The sequence below is a fragment of the Sabethes cyaneus genome, chromosome 3 (genome assembly GCF_943734655.1).
Source record: "Sabethes cyaneus chromosome 3, idSabCyanKW18_F2, whole genome shotgun sequence".
NCBI classification, from domain to species: domain Eukaryota; kingdom Metazoa; phylum Arthropoda; class Insecta; order Diptera; family Culicidae; genus Sabethes; species Sabethes cyaneus.
The window spans coordinates 56,518,448-56,540,473 of NC_071355.1; the positions used below are offsets into that span (position 1 = coordinate 56,518,448).

At 38.7% G+C, this 22,026-nt stretch overlaps 1 protein-coding gene across 1 annotated transcript; it reads left to right on the top strand.

The window, feature by feature from the left end:
* Positions 1–2,768: 2,768 nt before the first annotated feature.
* LOC128739601 (maltase 2-like) lies at positions 2,769–20,729 on the top strand. The gene is made up of 6 exons (XM_053835097.1): positions 2,769–2,853; positions 18,671–19,149; positions 19,207–19,491; positions 19,547–19,623; positions 19,679–19,883; positions 19,944–20,729. Exons 1-6 carry the CDS (start codon positions 2,769–2,771, stop codon positions 20,727–20,729), a joined length of 1,917 nt encoding a protein of 638 aa, XP_053691072.1.
* Positions 20,730–22,026: the final 1,297 nt, after the last annotated feature.

Consider the following 22,026-nt stretch of genomic DNA (forward strand, 5'->3'; position numbering starts at 1 on the left):
AAATCGGAAACAATCTGGGAAATGTAACGTAGTCGTTCGTCCAGCTTCCGTAACTAAGTTTATTGATGCTCGAGATACTAAAGCCTTCCCTCGGTGTGGAAACGCAAAATTCCATCGCTTCTCTATTGATTAACAAACTTACGCAAATTTCAAATCGTTCACTACAGTGAGCAATTTTATTTATTTCGACATGAAAACATTGCTGAATGCGTAAATGAGTTCGTTGATATTTTAACTATACCTACGTCCTTCGTCGCCGGCGCGGGGGAGGAATGCCACTGCAATAGTCATCGTCCTCGCTTTGGACGGACGCCACGGATGGCGTGTTGGCTGGCGCTCTGTTTGCTTTACGATGGCTGGAAGTATTTTAATTAATTTGATAGCCATGCGTGCCAGTCGTGCTTGGTAAAATTTTATTCGTATTAATATGATCTGCTTGTTTGTGTACCCGTTAAAGTGGTACCGAATGCCTAACGGCAGAGGTTGGGTATGGTATTTGGTAGGATAAGTATTGGAATCGAGTTTCGATTTCGGAAAGCATGCAGCAATGAGTGGATATAATTTGGTTAAGCTAGATTGGTGATCTCGAAAACATGCTATGAAAATGAATTCCTAATTAAACTAAATCTCGTTTGGAGAAACTTATTAAAACTAAAATCTGAAAGTTATACCATCGATTATTTTACAGAACTAAAGTGAAAAAACGGCATTGAGCTATTACAGATAGTCTTGATCAGAAACTCGGTTTCATAATGGCAAGGAAGTTCCATGAATGGCATTGCTGGGGAGTGCAGTTTTTGAATTATTCACTAAAATAGTACACACTTCAACAAATTGCACTTTTTCCCCCAATCAACGCACGCCTGGATGAAAGTGGAAGCACTACATGAAAACGTTTCTGAATAAAATATGATTTAATTCATGAAAAATACTGGCCTGTTTTCTTTTCGCAGACTGGTTGTGGTCCTCTCGGTGTTGTGCCGTGCGATACATCCAAGCGTAGGTATTGAATGCTCGGTTCGGTGTAGTGGCTGGCTGGCGAGAATATAATACTTTTTACTCACGAAAGAACCCGGGATAGGGTTGGCCAACGTAATTAAGTAATTATATTGATAAAACACATTTCAGGTAATTTATTATGTACGGTTTTTATATGGTGGGATATCCATGAAAGAGTTCTTACCGGCTAGATAGCATAATTAAGTTCGGTTGAATACCACAAATAATTGTCCTGTGTTTTTTCGCTTTTAACAGGCGGACTGATATGAATCAGATGGACATCAAAGGTTTTGCTCAATATTAACCTTTTTGTTTGAGAGTTTGTCGTATGCTCGTTGAAGGGAAGGTTCGCAGATGAAATGAAGATGGATGCCAATTGGGTCTTATTACTGTCCAATGTCCAGTTTGATGTAGTTAATTATTAAATATGTAAAAGTTGAATAAGGTGAATAGTCAAAAAAATAGTCGCAATATTTGATTTAAGATGGAAAATTTTATGTTTATTCGGGTTAACGAAAAAATCAATTTTGCAAATCTAGTTTTAGGTGCATGATTTCATTGTTTATTCCAGTACCATCAGCAATCGTGAACAGAAATTGTAAACATTAAAAAAACAGACCAGCAGTACGGTCAGGCAAGGAATGCGCACCGTAACCGCCGGCCGTTGACCACATGGAATTCCCGGTAGGCACGCGGAAATGGTGTTATGTCAACCTGGTTTCAGTCCTTCGGCTCTAATGGCCCATGCCGAACTGCACTCTAACCGGAGTGGAACGCAAATTTGACCCACGTTGTTCCATCATCCGGGTGGAAATGAACATTTCATCTGTACTTTGCCGCCACCAACGGGACGAGCTTCGGCTTAAATTACGCTGAAAGTGACAGCACTAGAGACGAGTCGTTTTTCGAGGTAAGTCTGCTTTCCAGCGTAGCTTATCCGATGTTTCCACTAACAGTTTCTCGGTGAAAAGTTAGCACCGAGCCCGGAACGGGAATATGCAGCCTTTAAATATTTATCGTAGCCCGATAAACGACAACATCATCGACCGTTGTTACACTGCTGGACCGCGGGCAGTTTGTAGTGCGATAGAACTTCGTCGGCACACGAGGACTGACGATGAATTGTTGATTGCAGCAGGATTTCGAACGCGGTCAGGAAAACTCATGAAGAGCGAAATGACTCTGTGACCCATTTCGACGCCGGCCGGTGGTGAAAGTTATGGTCAGCGGCTAAAAATTTCCTATACCTACATGTGGCGTCGGCCGTCCCTTTCTGCAGTTTAGGCAACGGGGAAACTTTTTGACGACGACAATTGAAGCATCACTGAGCTTGGAAAATGGCTATGGGTGTCGTTTTTGGCGTTTATCCAAATCACCGCACAGTTTTGTGCCCAACCATGGGATGCACTGAGTGTTTCATTCAACTAGAATTGCAGTCAACCGTTGCGGCAAATTGTAGCAGCGCGTTACGCTGGAAGCCATGTGGTCTTGGGATGGATTCAAAGAAGATCAAATGAATCCATTGCAGCCATAGCTTTTCTGAAATCTGACTTAAGTACAAGTACAAGTAGTGTTTACTGCACGAAATGTCTATAATTTCTGAAAAATACGTAAGCTGCTACTATCGTAACTACGGTAGTGATAGTTATATTTTAAGTTAGTATGGAACTCGCAATGGATTTAAATTTTCTAGTCAAATAATAAACTTAATTTGAAAATAATACCTACGAATACTGCTACTTTGGATGTCCTATTGAATTCCTTCGAGAATGGTTCTGATCAAATCTAATTTTGTGACGCTTTGCGTTCGCATAATGGATAATGGAGGACAAGTGGACAACGGAGTTCTATCAGGTAAAGTGATTTCTTATACCAGCGTTGCCAATTTTGGGTTTACTGATGGTGTTTTGGCCATCGGGTTTCTAACAAACTAGTCAATCTATTGTTTAAGCCAACGTTTCAAGGATTTAATTTCCCGTCATCAGGGCAAATACGGTAATACAGTGTACAATTATTGAGTTACAAAATCAATTTTTCACACGTAACCATTACAAACATTTTAAACTGGTTTTTGTGAAGAGCGTTTAAATTTATTTATTAATTTTTTTTAATGGAGCTCTCAACCAGTGGTTGGTTTGCCCCAAATGTTTTAATGGTTTAGGTAGGTCGAAGTACACTATAAAACACAATACAATTTATTGTAATTTATATAGCCCTAGCCCTAGCGCTAGCCCTAGCCCTAGCCCTAGCCCTAGCCCTAGCCCTAGCCCTAGCCCTAGCCCTAGCCCTAGCCCTAGCCCTAGCCCTAGCCCTAGCCCTAGCCCTAGCCCTAGCCCTAGCCATAGCCCTAGCCCTAGCCCTAGCCCTAGCCCTAGCCCTAGCCCTAGCCCTAGCCCTAGCCCTAGCCCTAGCCCTAGCCCTAGCCCTAGCCCTAGCCCTAGCCCTAGCCCTAGCCCTAGCCCTAGCCCTAGCCCTAGCCCTAGCCCTAGCCCTAGCCCTAGCCCTAGCCCTAGCCCTAGCCCTAGCCCTAGCCCTAGCCCTAGCCCTAGCCCTAGCCCTAGCCCTAGCCCTAGCCCTAGCCCTAGCCCTAGCCCTAGCCCTAGCCCTAGCCCTAGCCCTAGCCCTAGCCCTAGCCCTAGCCCTAGCCCTAGCCCTAGCCCTAGCCCTAGCCCTAGCCCTAGCCCTAGCCCTAGCCCTAGCCCTAGCCCTAGCCCTAGCCCTAGCCCTAGCCCTAGCCCTAGCCCTAGCCCTAGCCCTAGCCCTAGCCCTAGCCCTAGCCCTAGCCCTAGCCCTAGCCCTAGCCCTAGCCCTAGCCCTAGCCCTAGCCCTAGCCCTAGCCCTAGCCCTAGCCCTAGCCCTAGCCCTAGCCCTAGCCCTAGCCCTAGCCCTAGCCCTAGCCCTAGCCCTAGCCCTAGCCCTAGCCCTAGCCCTAGCCCTAGCCCTAGCCCTAGCCCTAGCCTTGTTTAAAAAACTGTTTAAGGTTAGCTTATATCAGACTTTTCTTCCGTCCCGTCGCTATCAATATGAGTGAAACCATCTTTTTTAGGGCTATAAGAATTATTCAAAATTGTCCTTTGTGATGCCACCTTTATTAATGAGGTTATTTTGTTTCTGTTTTAATGTAATCTAATCTAATCTAATCTCTAACGCAGCCAATTCTTGAAAGCGTCTTGGAAAATAACGATAACTTGAATCAATCATTTTTCTGAGAATTCCATGGAATCAAGTGCAATTTGATATAATACCTAATTACCTTCAACTCCTTGAAATTAAGGGGAAGGAAGAAAGCGTGGCCCTCCCGTTCCAGACACTTCCTATATAACATATTAACAGTCGTTGGGAGAATCTTTGCTAATAAAGGTTAAGTGACGGACACTCGAGGATGACCTAATGGCATTTAGACCAGAAGCCAGGCTGCAATTGACCAAGGATATAGCGCCTTATTCCGGTCTCTGAGAATAGATTAAAGACATCAATTACTAAATACTAGCGATCTCACTCGGAGCCCCTTTGTCACTCAGTCACTTGTACATCTGTTTTTGTAACGAAAACCCTCATAATGCAAGAAACAAAACCCTTTTTTTATTTCCTCTCACGTTGTCCCCCAACCACTTGTAAATCTGTCTTCTTTTCGGTAATCGCTATAAATCGACACAAAGCCTTTTTTACGTTTTCGAACCTCACCCTTTTTAAGGGCCATCCTATTCCCGCTTTCAGAAATAAAATAACTTGTATAACTGCTATCGTTCCAAATGCAAGAGAAACGCACCCCTTTACCCGTTTGAACCTTTCTCTCCCCTTGTAAGAGAGCGTCTTCCTATTTTGTCAACCCCCCCGGTGCTAATTCCTTTATACCAAAAAAACATGTGTTAGACAAATGACATTTGATGAAGAACAGTCCAGAAGTTCCGGAGCTGTGGCGAAACATAAATACTGTACGCCCATCGCGATATCTCAGCTTCCCAATAAGCAATAAACTAGAACTAAATAAGAATAAACTGTCAAAAGACAGTTGATTCTACCAGGGTATGAAATGGGGAAGGCAACTAGGAAGAAGCGCCCAACATAGCTCTAGCCATCCCAAGCCCCTACCTAGCGCCTCCACGTGGCCATACCTGGAAATACTTCAATTTGTATAATTGAGTAGCCAAGCTAGGAGGTGCGGGGTCGTGCGGTTTTCAGTTCCTAACCTTACAAATGTAGTTTTAGGCAACCATTAAACCACACGACTTTAATTTCAAGTATTATATGATTTATACTAATTTTTTAGTAAACTAATCTATTTTCAGAGAGCGAAATAAGGCGCTATATCCTTGGCCAATTGCAGCCTGGCTTCTGGTCTAAATGCCATTAGTTCATCCCTGAGGGTCCGGAGTATCACTTAACCCTTATTAGCAAAGATACTCCCAACGACTGTAAATAAATCATTATCTATGTATATGGGAAGCGTTTGGTACGGGAGGTCCACGCTTTCTTCCTTCCCTTGATTTCAAGGAGTTTGATGGAATTAGGTATTTTTTCTAGTTCCACTTGATTCCTTGGAATTCTCTCTGCGGTACATGCTGCGCAGTTGGCCTGGCCGTTGACAAGAAAAATGATTGATTCAACTAATCGTCATTTTCCAGGATGCCTTCCAGAATTGGCTGCGTTAGTGTGAGATTAGATTAGATTAGAAAAGACAGTTGATTCTACCAGATACTAATAATTAATTAATTAATTAGGTGGCTTGCCGTCCTAAGACGAAGCCATGTAACTCGGTTGAGGGCTACCGCTCTCCAATTCCTCGGACACCGAGTACTCTCCGCCAGATCTCGCTTCACCTGGTCTAACCATCTTGCTCGCTGCGCTCCTGGTCGTCTTATTCCTATCGGATTTGAGGCGAACACCATCTTTGCAGGGTAGTTGCCCGGCATTCTTGCAACATGCCCTGCCCATCGCATCCGTCCAGCTTTAGCCACCTTCTGGATAGTGGGTTCGCCATAGAGCTGTGCGAGTTCATGGTTCATCCTCCGCCTCCATACTCCGTTTTCTTGTACGCCGCCGAAGATCGTTCTTAGCACTCGTCGTTCGAAAACTCCGAGCACTCGCAGGTCCTCCTCGAGCATTGTCCATGCCATGTTTCATGCCCGTAGAGAACAACCGGTCTAATAAGCGTCTTGTACAGAGTGCACTTTGTACGGGGACTTAGTCTGCTCGACCGCAATTGCTTGTGGAGCGCATAGTAAGCACGACTTCCGCTGATAATACGCCTCCGAATCTCACGGCTGGTATCATTATCCGCCGTTGCCAGTGAGCCAAGGTAGACAAATTCATCGACTACCTCAAACTCATCGCCGTCGATCAATATTCTACTGCCCAAGCGGTGTCGTTCGGCCTCGGTTCCGCTGGCCAGCATGTACTTTGTTTTAGACGTATTTACCTTTAACCCAATCTTTTCTGCTTCGCGCTTTAGTCTGGTGTACTGTTCAGCCACCGCCACAGATGTTCTGCCGATAATATCTATGTCATCGGCAAAGCAGACGAATTGACTAGATTTGTTGAATATCGTGCCCCGCGTGTTGATATCCGCTCGGTTCATAACACCTTGTAGCGCTATGTTGAACAGCAGGCATGAAAGATCGTCACCTTGACAAAGCCCTCTGTGTGATTCGAATGAACTTGACAATCCACCCGAAATCCGAACACAGCACTGTGTACCATCCATCGTAGATTTAATCAGGTTGATGAGCTTCCTGGGGAAACTTTTCTCGTCCATGATTTTCCATAGCTCTTTCCGGTCGATGGTATCATATGCGGCTTTGAAGTCAACGAATAAATGATGCGTGGGAACTCTGTATTCACGGCCCTTTTGAAGGATTTGCCGCAGTGTAAATATTTGATCCGTTGTAGACCGACCTTCGACGAAGCCGGCTTGATAAGTTCCCACAAATCTATTCGCAATTGGTGATAGACGATAGAGATACCAGATCCAAACAATGTACCAAAAATCAATTTTATTGGTTATTATTGCAACTAAGTAATCGCCGTGGGCACAGCACCCAACGCCTTATTCTGGGGACTGCTGTATATTCATACTCACGTTCCTTGTCCCCTTCTGTGAAGTAGCTAATTATGCATCGGTTTGCGCAATGAAAATTACTATAATGGTAACGAAACAAAGGTTTAGTTACCATATATTCAGTGCTAATTCCCTTATATCAAGGAATATGTGTGCCAAGTTTGGTGGAGATCAGTTAAGGCGTTCTGGAGTTATGGTGGAACATACAAACATACTCACGCTCACTTTGATATATAGAGCTAGATAGATAGATCAGTTTAAAATATATAACGTTTTCAGCAAAAATACTAAACTTTTTCACGCCGATGTACTCAGAGTACCATGGAGATTTCGCGAATGACTAACTGCAAAGCGCGAGTTGTGCATCGATTCGCTGCCGGTGACAGTGCCATACGAGTGCCATATGTCATCATTTCGGGAGTGATATATGAGACATCATGCACTCGTAACTAAATCTGCGAAATTTATACCATTCGCACGCCTATTAAGCAGAAGCACTGTTCCGCTTCGGTCGTTGTTTTTGTGCAGCCAGTAAATTGATTTTACACTTCTACCGTGTCTGTCCGGCGGTACGGTGCTGCTGGACCGGTTTTCGACATGTGACGTATGAACAATATGCGTTTCAGATTATTGTTTATAGACAGTTAACATCCAGCAGTGGCTAGTTGCTGAATAAAAGGCAAACAAAAACAAGCAAAGACAAATATGTATAATCGAGTTTTATGATCATGCAACCATAAACCACTAACTGTTTTTTCTAATAAAATAAGCCATTCGGTATTGTTATTGGCGATTGCTAAGTCAACATATTGAACAAACGTCATCGAAGAGATTCTGAGCGACATCATGTTACTAGCTACATAGAAGCAAATACTGGTCCGTCGATATCTCCTTTTCGATAAATTGCGGCTTTTAACGGGAAACTAGCAGTCATTAACTTTTCGTCAGAAAGCCCAATTTCAGAAGCAGCTTTTGGGATGACAAAATAGAAAAAAAAATTAATCAACTCAGAATATAATCAAAATTTTTAAAGCAACATGCCGAACCGCTATAAACGGCGTCCCTCTATCTCGTTGCTCATGCAGCCCGACTAATCGGTGACAGTTGCTGTCGACCGGCTGCAAATGAAAGTTCGACTTGTTTTTCCACTGTCGAACGGAGTGAAGCGACCATCTTTTGCCGGCGACTAGACTAAGCTCACAGCACTAAACACATGTAGCTGAAAACTGGGAAACATGCATGAGATGTTCGTTTAGTTTTAATGATGATCGTTTCGTCGGTTCTAGAAAGTTCAGATTTACAACCAAAAGTGTCTACCGGAAGGGTTTAACAGGCGGCACAAAACAAGTTATAAAACATAATATTTATTTCAACCAAACCTAAATTTATGTGTCGAAGTTGGGATTCAACTTATGGATGCTTTAAGAGAGCAAATAAAAATCCGCTCGAGAGCATTGAGAAAAAATGTATAACTAGTCTCTCAGTAGCAAATATCCTCTGTTCTACTATTTTGAATCAATTAAATAAGAAAGTTTAGCATAAAGTTGATTTCAAAAATAAAGAAATTTTGAAGAAATGTGGTAGCTCATAAAAAATTATGGACAATCAAATTGTAAATTAGACTTATTTTGTATATTTTTATTGATAATTAAGAGAGATTCCATAATATACTCATGTACTCATAAATTTATAACTAATCATGTGGGTAAAATTTTGTATATTTTATGTGCAAAATAAAATTTGCAACCATTTTCTACCGCCATTTTTCATGTTGTATCACTAATTGCGACAAACTGCTTTTGCTTTTAAATATCCTGTACAAATTTCCTCGATAATGCGCTAAACGATGAATGCGATTCGATAGAGCTACTACACACACGATCCCCGTTCACCGGAATACTAGTTCCGTTTCTCATTTAATCTAATGATTTATCATCTTTTTCCTGTAGCTCTGCCGCCACAGGGCTAAAAAGAGCATTTCGACATTTTCGCCAATTCACCACCAACCACCACGAACCGGTGAAGGCAAAACCCATCAACATCGTTGTCGTCGTCGTCGTCGTCGTCCTCGTTGGTAGCGCGTTGTGTCGCTCGGGAAAAACACACCTACCCTATACATTTCCCAGCAGGATCAGCGGGCCAACCAGTCGCCCAAGCTGCCACCACCGAAGGGACGCAATTTTCCACCGTTTTGTACTTCCGGTAGGCACGTGGATATTTCTTCCATTCTAACAGCTTCCATGCTACGGCGCTTCGTGCTGGCAACCAGGACATCGTGACCATAACCATTATGACTACGCACGTTTAGCGCTTGCTACCATGATGATTTTGCACAATAAATTCTATAATTTACAGTCGGCAGGTTGTGCGATGACGCATACACGGACTCCCTTTGATAACTACACCATTTTACCCTGCCACTGGAAAACGAAAAGGTAAAGGTTAAAAATTCTTCAACAAATATTTTGTACAACTTAAAAAGACCCTCCACTACCATCGAAACTATTTCGAAACTTTTTAAAATAGATTACAACATTTGCAATCAATGTCGGACCCGCTCGCGCTTCCTGTTAATCTAAGCCGAATTTTCCGCCGCATGAAGCTTGACAATTAACGCTTACCTACCTGTGTCCCCTTTACATGTCGGCCATCGAATTCAAATAAATCTTCGTAGTAATCGATCAAGGGCCGGAAGCTAGCGCAGACCTAGCGACTGCTGGGGGAACCAGACAATATTCAATCATACGTACGTACGATTTCTACGTCTATTCGCGACAGACCGCACCGCCAATACGGAAGGGTAACGACACGACAACGAATGCGATTACGATTACGACAACGATGATGGTGATGATGGATTGCAAGAAACGCCCACATTCCATCATCGATTCGCAAATCTAATCGACACGCCCCCTTCACACAACCGTGCGAGTGTAATTAGATTTTGTGGGGTAAAATTGCCGACTTCGGTGAAGTGAAGGGTCACGCAGTGCCTAAAGCAATGAAGTATGTGCGCTCCCGGCTAGGTTGTGCAAAAATTCAATTTTGTTTTGGACTGTGATTTTTTTATTGCTGCGGAAGGAGAGCCGCCAATACGGTTCAAACAAAAAATCCAGCCAAAATGTATAATTGCATTACTGTTAAACGGACAATTCGGAAAGCGATGAAGTTGGACATTTGCAACCGGTGCGGGACATTCGATAGACTTGTTAAAATGTGACTACGTCAGTAATTGGGTCCCCTCCAAGGGAAGGCAGTTCCATTATCTTTGTCGAAACAAATTATAATCTACGGTTCCAGATTCTCACCCTAACAAAACCACGAATGAATGACCAAAATTATTACGGTGAAATTAGTCGTCATCGATTCTAAAAATTTCAAAAGCAGTTTTTTGGTTTGAAACCAAAATGCTGTTCATGAAAATATATTCGCTGTGTTCAGATTGGCAAAAAGAATGCAGTGAATACATTTCTATAAACAGAACTCCGCTTTTGGGCCCAAAAGCTGCTTCCGAAGCTGGGCTCTCTGACGAAAAGATAATGACTGCTAAGTTCCCGTTAACAGAATCCCATTTTTAGATGCATGATTCTTTCGTCATTCTTTTTAGTAATTTCAAACCATATTAAAACAGTAGTAACTTTTCAAATGGACCAGTGCAATAAAATTAATTCTAAATGACACGCTTTTTCAAAGAAAATTACTTTTGTGATTTGTAATGAACTTCATCGCGATAGTAATTACAGTTACAAGATCTTTTAAGAGTAAAACAAAACTATATCAAAAACTGTTATAAACTCATCTAATATTTAAATTGAATAACTAAGTCGCATAATTGATATTATTTATTTATTTACGAGTCACATATTCGTATTATGTAATGAACCATGTAATGAAATACTTCGTGCACTGTGCCTATAATTATGTTTTATTTATCCATCCCATCATCCCAGATTACCATAAATTAAATTTGGTTGGATGGGAATAAGGCCACTTGTGATGATTAGAATTAACACGCCCTGAAGTGAGCGTTCATTATATTTAAAATTACACAGTTGTTTATAAAGAGCTGTAGTATTGCAAACGTATGTTCAATCGATTATAAAAAACCCTCAAGCTAACTTTCCAAATAAAATATCAGACTACCGTTTACGTATATAATAACATTAGGATAGTAATTCCTGAATTCTATTTGATTCTCTATTCTTTAGCAACACAACAAGGTCAGCTGTCACTCTATAGAACGACTTTTGTATTTGAATACTAAATGGATCTGATTCCCAGTTTTTGACTTTCTACTTTTGACTTTCAAGTTTCAATTCCTACTTTCGAATTCTGACTTTCAACTTTTGACCTCTGAATTTAAACCTTTGACTTTCGATTATTCCCTATTGACTTTGACTTTCAGCTCTAACTTTACCTTAAATTTTCAGGTTTGGTTTTTAGGCTATGCAATCTGTAACTACTATAACCGACGTTTCGGTGGTTTTATTCCACCATTTTCAAGGAAACTAAAATTTTAGCAAATTCGGTCTTGTTTCGTTTCAAAAGAATTTAAAATTGAACACAAAAATTTAACTTTAAGTTTATTATTTGATATTTTAACTATTGACTTTTTCACTTTTTGGTTACATTTTCACTTTATAATTAAAAGACGTTTGGATTTTTTGAATTCAGACTTTTAGACTTTTTAACTTTTTGGCTTTTTGACCTTATGACGTTATGACCCTGCAACTCTAAGACTTCAAGATTTTATGATTTTATGACTTTATGACTTTATGACTTTATGACTTTATGACTTTATGACTTTATGACTTTATGACTTTATGACTTTATGACTTTATGACTTTATGACTTTATGACTTTACGACTTTATGACTTTATGACTTTATGACTTTATGACTGTATGACTTTATGCCTTTAAGACTTTATGACTTTGTAACCTTATGATCTTATGACTTTATGGCATTTTAGACCTTTAGACTTTAAGACTTTTGGCTATTAGAATGTTAGACTTTTAGACTTTGAGATATTTAGACTTTTTGGCTATTAGACTTTAAGACTTTTAGATTTTAAGACATTCAGACTTTTAGACGTTTAGAATTGTAGTCTTTCAGCGTTTTAGACTTTAAGACTATTAAACTGTTAGACTTCTAGACAACATGAAACATTTAGACTTTTTGGCTTTTAGTCTTTGAGACTTTTAGACTTTGAGTCATTTAGACGATTAGAATTTTAGAATCTTAGACTTTTAGACTTTTGGAATTTTGGACTTTACGACTTTTAGCCTTTTAGACTTTTAGACTTTTAGACTTTTAGTCTTTTAGACTTTTGGACTTTTAGGCTTTTGAACTTTTAGACTTTTGGACTTTTGGACTTTTGGACTTTTAGACTTTTAGACTTTGAGACTTTTACACTTTTATACTTTTGGATTTTTAGACTTTTACACTTTTAGACTTTGAGACTTTTATTCTTTTAGACTTTTAAAAATTTAGACTTTTTGAGTTTCAGACTTTTAGTCTTTAAGACTTTTAGTCTTTAAGACTTTTAGACTTTGAGTCATTTAGACTTTTAGACGATTAGAATTTTAGACTTTTAGACTTTTATGTGTTTAGACTTATAATCTTTTAGTCTTTTAGGCTTCTGAACTTTTAGACTTTTAGGCTTTGAGACTTTTAGACTTTTAGACTTTTGGACTTTTAGACTTTTATACTTTGAGACATGGGCGTAGCGAGGGGGGGGGGGTTAGGTAGGGGGTCAGCGACGAAAATTTGTTCTACACTTTGAAGCTTGAAATTTCTGCTACCAATTGCTTAGAGCACAAGAAAATTTACGGGACTAGTTGTACGATCCTCGTTTTCGTCGTCAGTAGCATCCAACTAGTCGACTGCATACAACTCAATCTTGGGTTACTCGTTGCCAATTTTCCAGGCGCTTCAGAAGGCGCAAATCGCAAGACCACGTTGAGCCATCTCGCATGTAGAGCCCCTCTGTTCTGGGTGCCCGAGGGGTTGTTAAATAGAAACTTTTTCCTTATGACTGTCCGGTCCACCGTAGTTTGCTTCACCAGGTGGTCCGATGGTAATCTCCCCAAGTTGTGTCTGCTGCTCGTGATTCATATACACGCAAATTTCGTCTTACGTGCACTATTATGGGACGATAGAATAATCGGTCGAAAAAAGGGTGGACGTTAATTCAAATTTTAGACGTAAAACTAGACGACATTAATTCAAATTCCGTATGTAAAAATATTGATGCAAAAGGAAATCACGTAAAATAAATGAACGTAAAAAGAAATTCTAGTGTACCTTCGCCGCTCTTCGCTTCCAACTTTTGCTCCGTGAAATATCGTTCGCAAGTGCGTGCTGTCCTCCCTGAGTATCGTCACATCCATAAAAACAACCTAATAAGGGCTATGAATAGTACTTTGTCAGCATCGTACGATAGCTATCATTTGCTAGCGGATGGAAGCGTTTTGCGAAGGGCAAAGTCGTCTCGATTTTCTGCTTAAATGCGCCGCTAGATCTCCTTATTTGTGTTAACCGCGGTCACCAGCGATCCCAAAGATCACCGTCCACGAAAAGTGCACGTTCGTCTTTTTGAACCTCTACCAATCATGTTCTATATTTGGTCTACGACGCATTTACTTTTAGCCCAATCCTACTAGTCTCCGCTAGTAGCGCAGATGGCCTCCGCCGTTGTGAAGTTTCGGCCTACAATATCAAAGTCATCTGCGTAGCCAAGAAGTTTGATACTTTCACTGAAAATTGAGACTCTCGTTTCGATTTTGCTCGCCGGATCATCTTCTCAAGGACGATGTTGAAAAGCATGCAGGTTAAGCTGTCAACTTGTCTCGACTTTTGCCGCGCTTGGAAGGGACTCGATCCTATTCACTCTAATAGTCCCTCCCAGCCAAGATTTGAATATACAACGTATCACGAGGTCAACTGGGAGGTGCAATTTCAACATTTACCTTCTTTTATATCAATTTGTTTTTTTTAAGTCAAATGAAGAACCCGGAGTATAAACCAAAAACCATATGATGATTGAAAATAATTCCTCATTTCCTTAATAAACCCCTTAAGGTTAGGCTATGTAAATTTTTTTTTGTGAAACCCCCCCTAAGAAAAATTTTTGGCTACGCCCCTGCTTTGAGGTTTTTAGATTTTTACACTTTTAGACTTTTGTGCTTTTAGACCTTTAGACTTTTACTCTTTTAGACTTTTAAATATTTAGACTTTTTGGCTTTCATACTTTTAGTCTTTGAGACTTTTAGACTTTGAGTCATTTAGACTTTTAGACGATTACAATTTTAGACTTTTAGACTTTTGGACTTTTGAACTTTTAGACTTTTGGACTTTTATACTTTTAGATTTTTAGCACAGACTAACAGACGTAACACTTCGAACAAATTCTCTAACAAAACATCGTTTCAATGACACCCCTAAAACTTGGAAAAAACACTAGCATCACCTGGTGCAGTCTTCGCGCTACGCAAAGCAGCTTGCTATAAATTTAGCAAATGCTATAAATTTGTATATCATCTCTTGTATATTATCTGACAACAGCGCCAGTGCAAGCGAGCGGCGTTCTCGCGCAGCGACTGTTTGAGTCTTAGCTTAAGTGAATATTTAAAATGATCGTTTTTATTGGCAATGGAATGAAGCTTCAGTGCTACGTCTGTTAGTTTGTGCTTTTAGGCTTTTAGACTTGTAGACTTTTGGACTTGGAGACTTTTGGATTTTAAGACTTTAAAACATTTAGACTTTTTGGCTTGTGTACTTTTAAACTGTTAGACTTTTGGACTTCTTTTAGACTTTTAGACTTTTGGGCGTTTAGACTTTTAGACTTTTAGACTTTTAGACTTTTAGACTTTTAGACTTTTAGACTTTTAGACTTTTAGACTTTTAGGCTTTTAGACTTTCAGACTTTTAGACTTTTACACTTTTACACTCTTACACTTTTACACTTTTACACTTTTACACTTTTACACTTTTACACTTTTACACTTTTACACTTTTACACTTTTATACTTTTACACTTTTACACTTTTACACTTTTACACTTTTACACTTTTACACTTTTACACTTTTACACTTTTACACTTTTACACTTTTACACTTTTACACTTTTACACTTTTACACTTTTACACTTTTACACTTTTACACTTTTACACTTTTACACTTTTACACTTTTACACTTTTACACTTTTACACTTTTACACTTTTACACTTTTACACTTTTACACTTTTACACTTTTACACTTTTACACTTTTACACTTTTACACTTTTACACTTTTACACTTTTACACTTTTACACTTTTACACTTTTACACTTTTACACTTTTACACTTTTACACTTTTACACTTTTACACTTTTACACTTTTACACTTTTACACTTTTACACTTTTACACTTTTACACTTTTACACTTTTACACTTTTACACTTTTACACTTTTACACTTTTACACTTTTACACTTTTACACTTTTACACTTTTACACTTTTACACTTTTACACTTTTACACTTTTACACTTTTACACTTTTACACTTTTACACTTTTACACTTTTACACTTTTACACTTTTACACTTTTACACTTTTACACTTTTACACTTTTACACTTTTACACTTTTACACTTTTACACTTTTACACTTTTACACTTTTACACTTTTACACTTTTACACTTTTACACTTTTACACTTATACACTTATACACTTTTACACTTTTGCACTTTTACATTTTTACACTTTTACACTTTTACACTTTTACACTTTTACACTTTTACACTTTTACACTTTTACACTTTTACACTTTTACACTTTTACACTTTTACACTTTTACACTTTTACACTTTTACACTTTTACACTTTTACACTTTTACACTTTTACACTTTTGCACTTTTGCACTTTTGCACTTTTACACTTTTACACTTTTACACTTTTACACTTTTACACTTTTACACTTTTACACTTTTACACTTTTACACTTTTACACTTTTACACTTTTACACTTTTACACTTTTACACTTTTACACTTTTACACTTTTACACTTTTACACTTTTACACTTTTACACTTTTACACTTTTACACTTTTACACTTTTACGCTTTTACACTTTTACACTTTTACACTTTTACACTTTTACACTTTTACACTTTTGCACTTTTGCACTTTTGCACTTTTACACTTTTACACTTTTACACTTTTACACTTTTACACTTTTACACTTTTACACTTTTACACTTTTACACTTTTACACTTTTACACTTTTACACTTTTACACTTTTACACTTTTACACTTTTACACTTTTACACTTTTACACTTTTACACTTTTACACTTTTACACTTTTACACTTTTACACTTTAAGACATTTACACTTTTAGACGTCTTTCCGAACTTCCGTCTTTCGGTTTTCGACTTTGGTTTTTTTTACTTTAGACTTTAGTCTATACACTTAAGACTTTACACTTTAGACTTTCGTCTTTCCATTTTCGACTAGCCATTTTCGTCTGTCGCCATTTGACTTTGGACTTTCGATCTTCGTCTTTCATTTTTCGACTTTCGTTTATCGACATGTGTCTTGAGACATTAAACTTTAGATTTTAGACATTAGAGCTTTAAACTTTTGACTTTACATTTTCGACTTTAGACTTTCGACTTTAAACTTGAGACTTAAGACTTTCGCGAATTACGATTTTCTACTTCTAATTTTCGACTTTCTTCATTGGAGTTAATGACTTTCAAATCTCGATTTGCGACCTTCAACTTTCGAGCCACGACTTTCAGTTTCGAGCATTCAAATTTCGACAGTCAAATTCCAACTTATTTTAAACTTACGGCATTCTACTTTTTTATTTTGATACTTGAATTTCAAAATTTTAAACTAAATTAAAGTTTCTGCTTTAGATATTTTACATTCGACTTCGACTTACATTACTTGCGCCTCCAAATTTGGACCATTGACTTTCGACCAAGGACTCATGATATTTGACTTGCGATTTTACAATTTTCTGTTTTCTGCTTCCCGTTTGTCGTTTACTGTTTACTTTCTGTTTTCTGTTCTGCTGCTCTTTTGTTCTTCCGTTGTTCTGTTCTTCTGTTCTTCTGTTCTTCTGTTCTTCTGTTCTTCTGTTCTTCTGTTCTTCTGTTCTTCTGTTCTTCTGTTCTTCTGTTCTTCGTTTTGGTTTCTGTTTCTGTTTCTGTTTCTGTTTCGGTTTCTGTTTCTGTTTCTGTTTCTGTTTCTGTTTCTGTTTCTGTTTCTGTTTCTGTTTCTGTTTCTGTTTCTGTTTCTGTTTCTGTTTCTGTTTCTGTTTCTGTTTCTGTTTCTGTTTCTGTTTCTGTTTCTGTTTCTGTCGATTACTCTTAATTCCAAACAAATCGTAACTCTTCACATCTGAATATTCTCACAGATCTACACTCAAACCAAAATCTAACATGAAACAGAACGTGGCAGTCAGCGGTCAGCTCAGTATTATACGCTCTGCAGCGTCGGTTATAATTTTCATCATTATACATTTTTATCGGTTAAAGTCATTGCCGCATAACCTCCAAGGTAGTCGTACAATAAATCAAAATGACAGGTAAACGTTTTACTGTTGATTTTCGATTCCGTGAATTCAATTGTGTAAGTAAATATGTATAGCGAAGTTAAAGCGAACTTTTAATACACGTTTCTTAGACAATCTTCATAAGAATTCCTTCAATGTTGTTAGGTACACCATCAATTCAAAATCCATCCATTGAGTGTAAGACTATTGCAGATAACATCCAACGCCGGTGGTACTCAGAAATAAATAATTTGGTCCACCCTTCCTAACAAAGGTAAGCTAGCTCAAGCGGAATATGTAAATAACGTTCTCGGAAACGCTTTACGCATGATGCACAAGTTGGAAACCGATGGAAACGGGAGGGAAAAATCAAATATTCAAATGCTCCACTGGGCGATTTCAATCAAATAAATATTTCAACGCAAACACCATTGATGATACCGAAGAATAATACCGATTAATGGATTCGGACACGGAACCGTTGTTCTGCCCACCTAAATCCGCTCTTTACATATATGTAGGTACGGATGAACTAGTTCGAGTTCTGGGATTGGATTTTGGCTGTACCACTAATTTATGCTGTTTGATTAATAGTTAATGTTTGTCTGGTTCAACGACTTTTTCCGTGCATTATTCTATTCGGTTTAGCTAAGCGTATTACGAATGACAAATTCTGCCTCTGTAGTAAAATTGTTAATATTTAATCACTGATGTTGCTGGTTTTCTCGCTGTCTGGCAATTGAATTTCATTCAAGGGTGTTTAAATTTATGCTTAAATATGCACCGTTGATGGTTTGTACTGAACAGTGATCTTAATCAGTTCAATTTTTATCAAGCAGATAGCTATTGACAGCAAAGAAGTTCATATTTATCTCGTATCAATCAATACCTATTATCATGCCCGGCAGCTAATTTAAAATATGTCACCGATGATAACAGTAGATTGGTTTAGGCCAAAAATAAATAATAATTGTTTGTCTATCTTCAGTGTAGCAAAAGATTCCGCGGCGAAATGAAGTTCGTTTCTTCTGAATTTAAACTGAAAGCTTTACTCTTTTCAGTAAGCTTGAGTTGGCTTCTGGAAGGCACTTCTTCCCAAGTTCCACAGGAGAAGGATTGGTGGGAAACGGCACTGTTTTATCAAATATACCCACGATCGTTTTACGATACCGATGGTGACGGCGTTGGAGATATAAAAGGAGTTACGGCCAAACTGCAGTATCTGAAGGATACCGGCATCGATGCCACATGGTTGAGTCCGGTTTTCAAGTCTCCACAGCGTGATTTCGGTTACGATATAAGCGATTTTCTTGAGGTTGATCCACTGTTCGGAACGAATGAAGATCTGGAGGAGCTGTTTACGGAAGCGAGAAAGTTAGGCATTAGGATTATTCTTGATTTTGTCCCGAACCATTCCAGTATCGAGCACTGGTGGTTCATCCAATCCGAACTGGGAGTTGAGCCGTACAAGGATTACTACGTTTGGCATCCGGGCAAACCGGTACCCGGCCAGGACAAACCGGATGTACCGAACAACTGGGTAGGTTATTTCTATGAACAACTGTTTAGATGTTTGAAGACGTTTTATTGTTTGTAGAATTCCGTGTTTTATGGCTCAGCTTGGGAATGGAGCGATATAAGGAAAGAATATTATCTACATCAATTCGAGGTAGGACAACCGGATTTAAACTATAGGAACGAAGCGGTTATTGAAGAATTTGATGAAATTCTACGATTCTGGATGTTGAAAGGTGCCTCCGGTTTTCGTGTGGATGCCATTAATCACATGTTTGAGGATGATCTTTTCCGTGATGAACCAATTGTAGATCCGTCGGATCCGTTAAGCTATGGTTATACGAACCATCAGTACACAAATAGTCTGGTACTGACCCCGTTTAATATGAAATAGTATTTAATAACCAGAAATAATATTTTAGATGGAGACATATAACGTGGTAGGACACTGGAGACGAGTTATTGACAATTTCACCGCAGAACACGACGTGGAAACGATGTCAGTAAAATTTAAAAATTTCTTAAAATAATTTTCACAAACTATTCATCAACAGCATAATGATGACTGAAGCTTACACCAGCTTGGAGAACACAATGCTCTACTATGAATCTCCTGATGGAATCGAACAAAGAGCTAACTTTCCGTTCAATTTTGCCATGATCACTGACTTAAGTGCAGAATCTAAAGCTTCTGATTTTAAGTACGTCATTGATCGCTTCTTGGAGAATATGCCCCGGGGAAAAGTTACTAATTGGGTCGTAAGTTCTATCATCATTTCGAAAAATATATTAATTCTAACATTTTAATATTATTTGCAGCTTGGAAACCACGATCAGCCACGCGTCGGGAGTCGTTACGGCATCGAGCGTATTGAGGGAATGACACTTATGTTGCTAACTCTACCGGGTGTGGCAGTCACATACAACGGAGAGGAAATTGGAATGGTGGACTATCGGGATATATCCTACGAAGATAGCAGAGATCCTCAGGGCTGCAATGTAGGACCCGAAGAATACAAATGGAAATCAAGAGACCCTCAACGGACTCCGTTCCAATGGGATGATTCCTATAATGCAGGCTTCTCCAACTCCAGCAAAACTTGGCTTCCCATTAATCCCTACTATCGTCAAACTAACCTTCTTAAGCAACTGGAAGCCGATTACAGTACCTACAAATTCTACGTAGATGCGGTGAAGTTACGAAAGAATGCAATCTTCACACATGGTCACTTTAAATCGCGAGCTCTAACCGAAAATGTATTTGCCTTTGTTCGCTACCTGAAGGATACAGAAAAACCGGCAGATCTACAAGAATCCTACTTCATAACCGTGATTAATTTATCAAACAAGAAAACGACAATTAATCTTCTGGATCTATTTCAAGCGAAAAATCGGTCCGTTATTAGACTTACCGGAACGGATTCTCACTATCAAATTACCCAGCAAATTGATCCATCAAATGTGTCACTTGATCCATTCGAATCACTGTTGATAGCAGATTCTTCCGCAAACAGTTGGGCATTTGCGAGCTCAATAACAATAATATCATTGCTGGTAACGTACCTGATTTTTCTCCATCAACGCAAGGTGTGCATTACCAATTAAACAAACTAGTGACGGTGACAGGCCACGACAATAATGTACAGTACAGAAGAAGCGCATAACAAACACACTGAATAAATCATGAACGTTTTCAGCAGAAAAATGCGAATCAGCACTTAAGGTTGTGCCATTGTCCTGAGAGCCTTATAAATATTCATGAATGAAAGTTTCTCAACCGGCTCGAAAGTCAAACTTCTTGGAAATTGATTTCCAGCGTCATTAGCGAAGCGAAGAAATATTTTATTGAAAGTAAATAAGCCCGGTTCAATTAATGCAATGCAAGACTATTTTCGTGACTGTGCCCATTCACATCGGCTAGAAGGGTAAATAAATAGACATATACTTCCGTTAAATGAAGCGGAAAGCAACAAGATAGTCCAACATAGTTCAGAACGTTCACAGTGGTGCCAAATATATTGCTTGCACTTGCAACATATATTTTATACAAGCAATTTTAACACAATACAGGATTATTCCGATATAGCAGAAGTATTACAACTTCACAACTGAGGATATTTTCATGTTGTTGAGAAGCGAACCAGGCATTCAGAAAAGAAAACAGGCAACAGTGACAATCAAGCAAAAAGCAACACTTACTTGTAATTGAAATGGAAAAACTTAATGGCGACTCCTGTCTGCTAAGTAAGGGACTTATTTCGGAATGAAAGGTTCAATTTATATACATATAATCCTAGTTTCGTTGGCATTTTATCTTCATCGCACTGCTGACCCGCCCAGTTAGCTACGGGGTACGATGCTGACCTAACAAGCCAGTTGTCATATGTTCGAATCTCGGTTGGGAGGTGCTGCTATAGAGTCAGTAGGATTGTTCACTAGCCCCGTAATTGTCCTGTACTCTAATAACCGATTGCGAACCCGATCAGATGATTCTAACAAAATTCTTACAGAATTGTTGCTCAAGTTGATATTTCTATCAATCTTTGTTACAAATGTGATAGAAAAACTTACGATGCACAAAATTTTCTACTAAGATTCTATCTCGTTCTGTTACTTATAAATCGCTTTGTTACAATTTGGTTATACAGCATGACAGAATACTGATTTTTGTTACTCATATGGACATAAACTAGATCAAATTATATCATTATTTGATATATTTGTGATATGCGTAGAGGCAATTTTACTACAATATTTGTTATTTTAACTGCTAACGAGACCAAGTTTATAACAAAACGCAAAGGAGACTTTGTTATAAAATACTTATTAATTAGAACTCATCCTGTTATTAATTTGATATATTCATTTTATCGGGAAGTCTGTCGATATAGAAGGGTCAAGT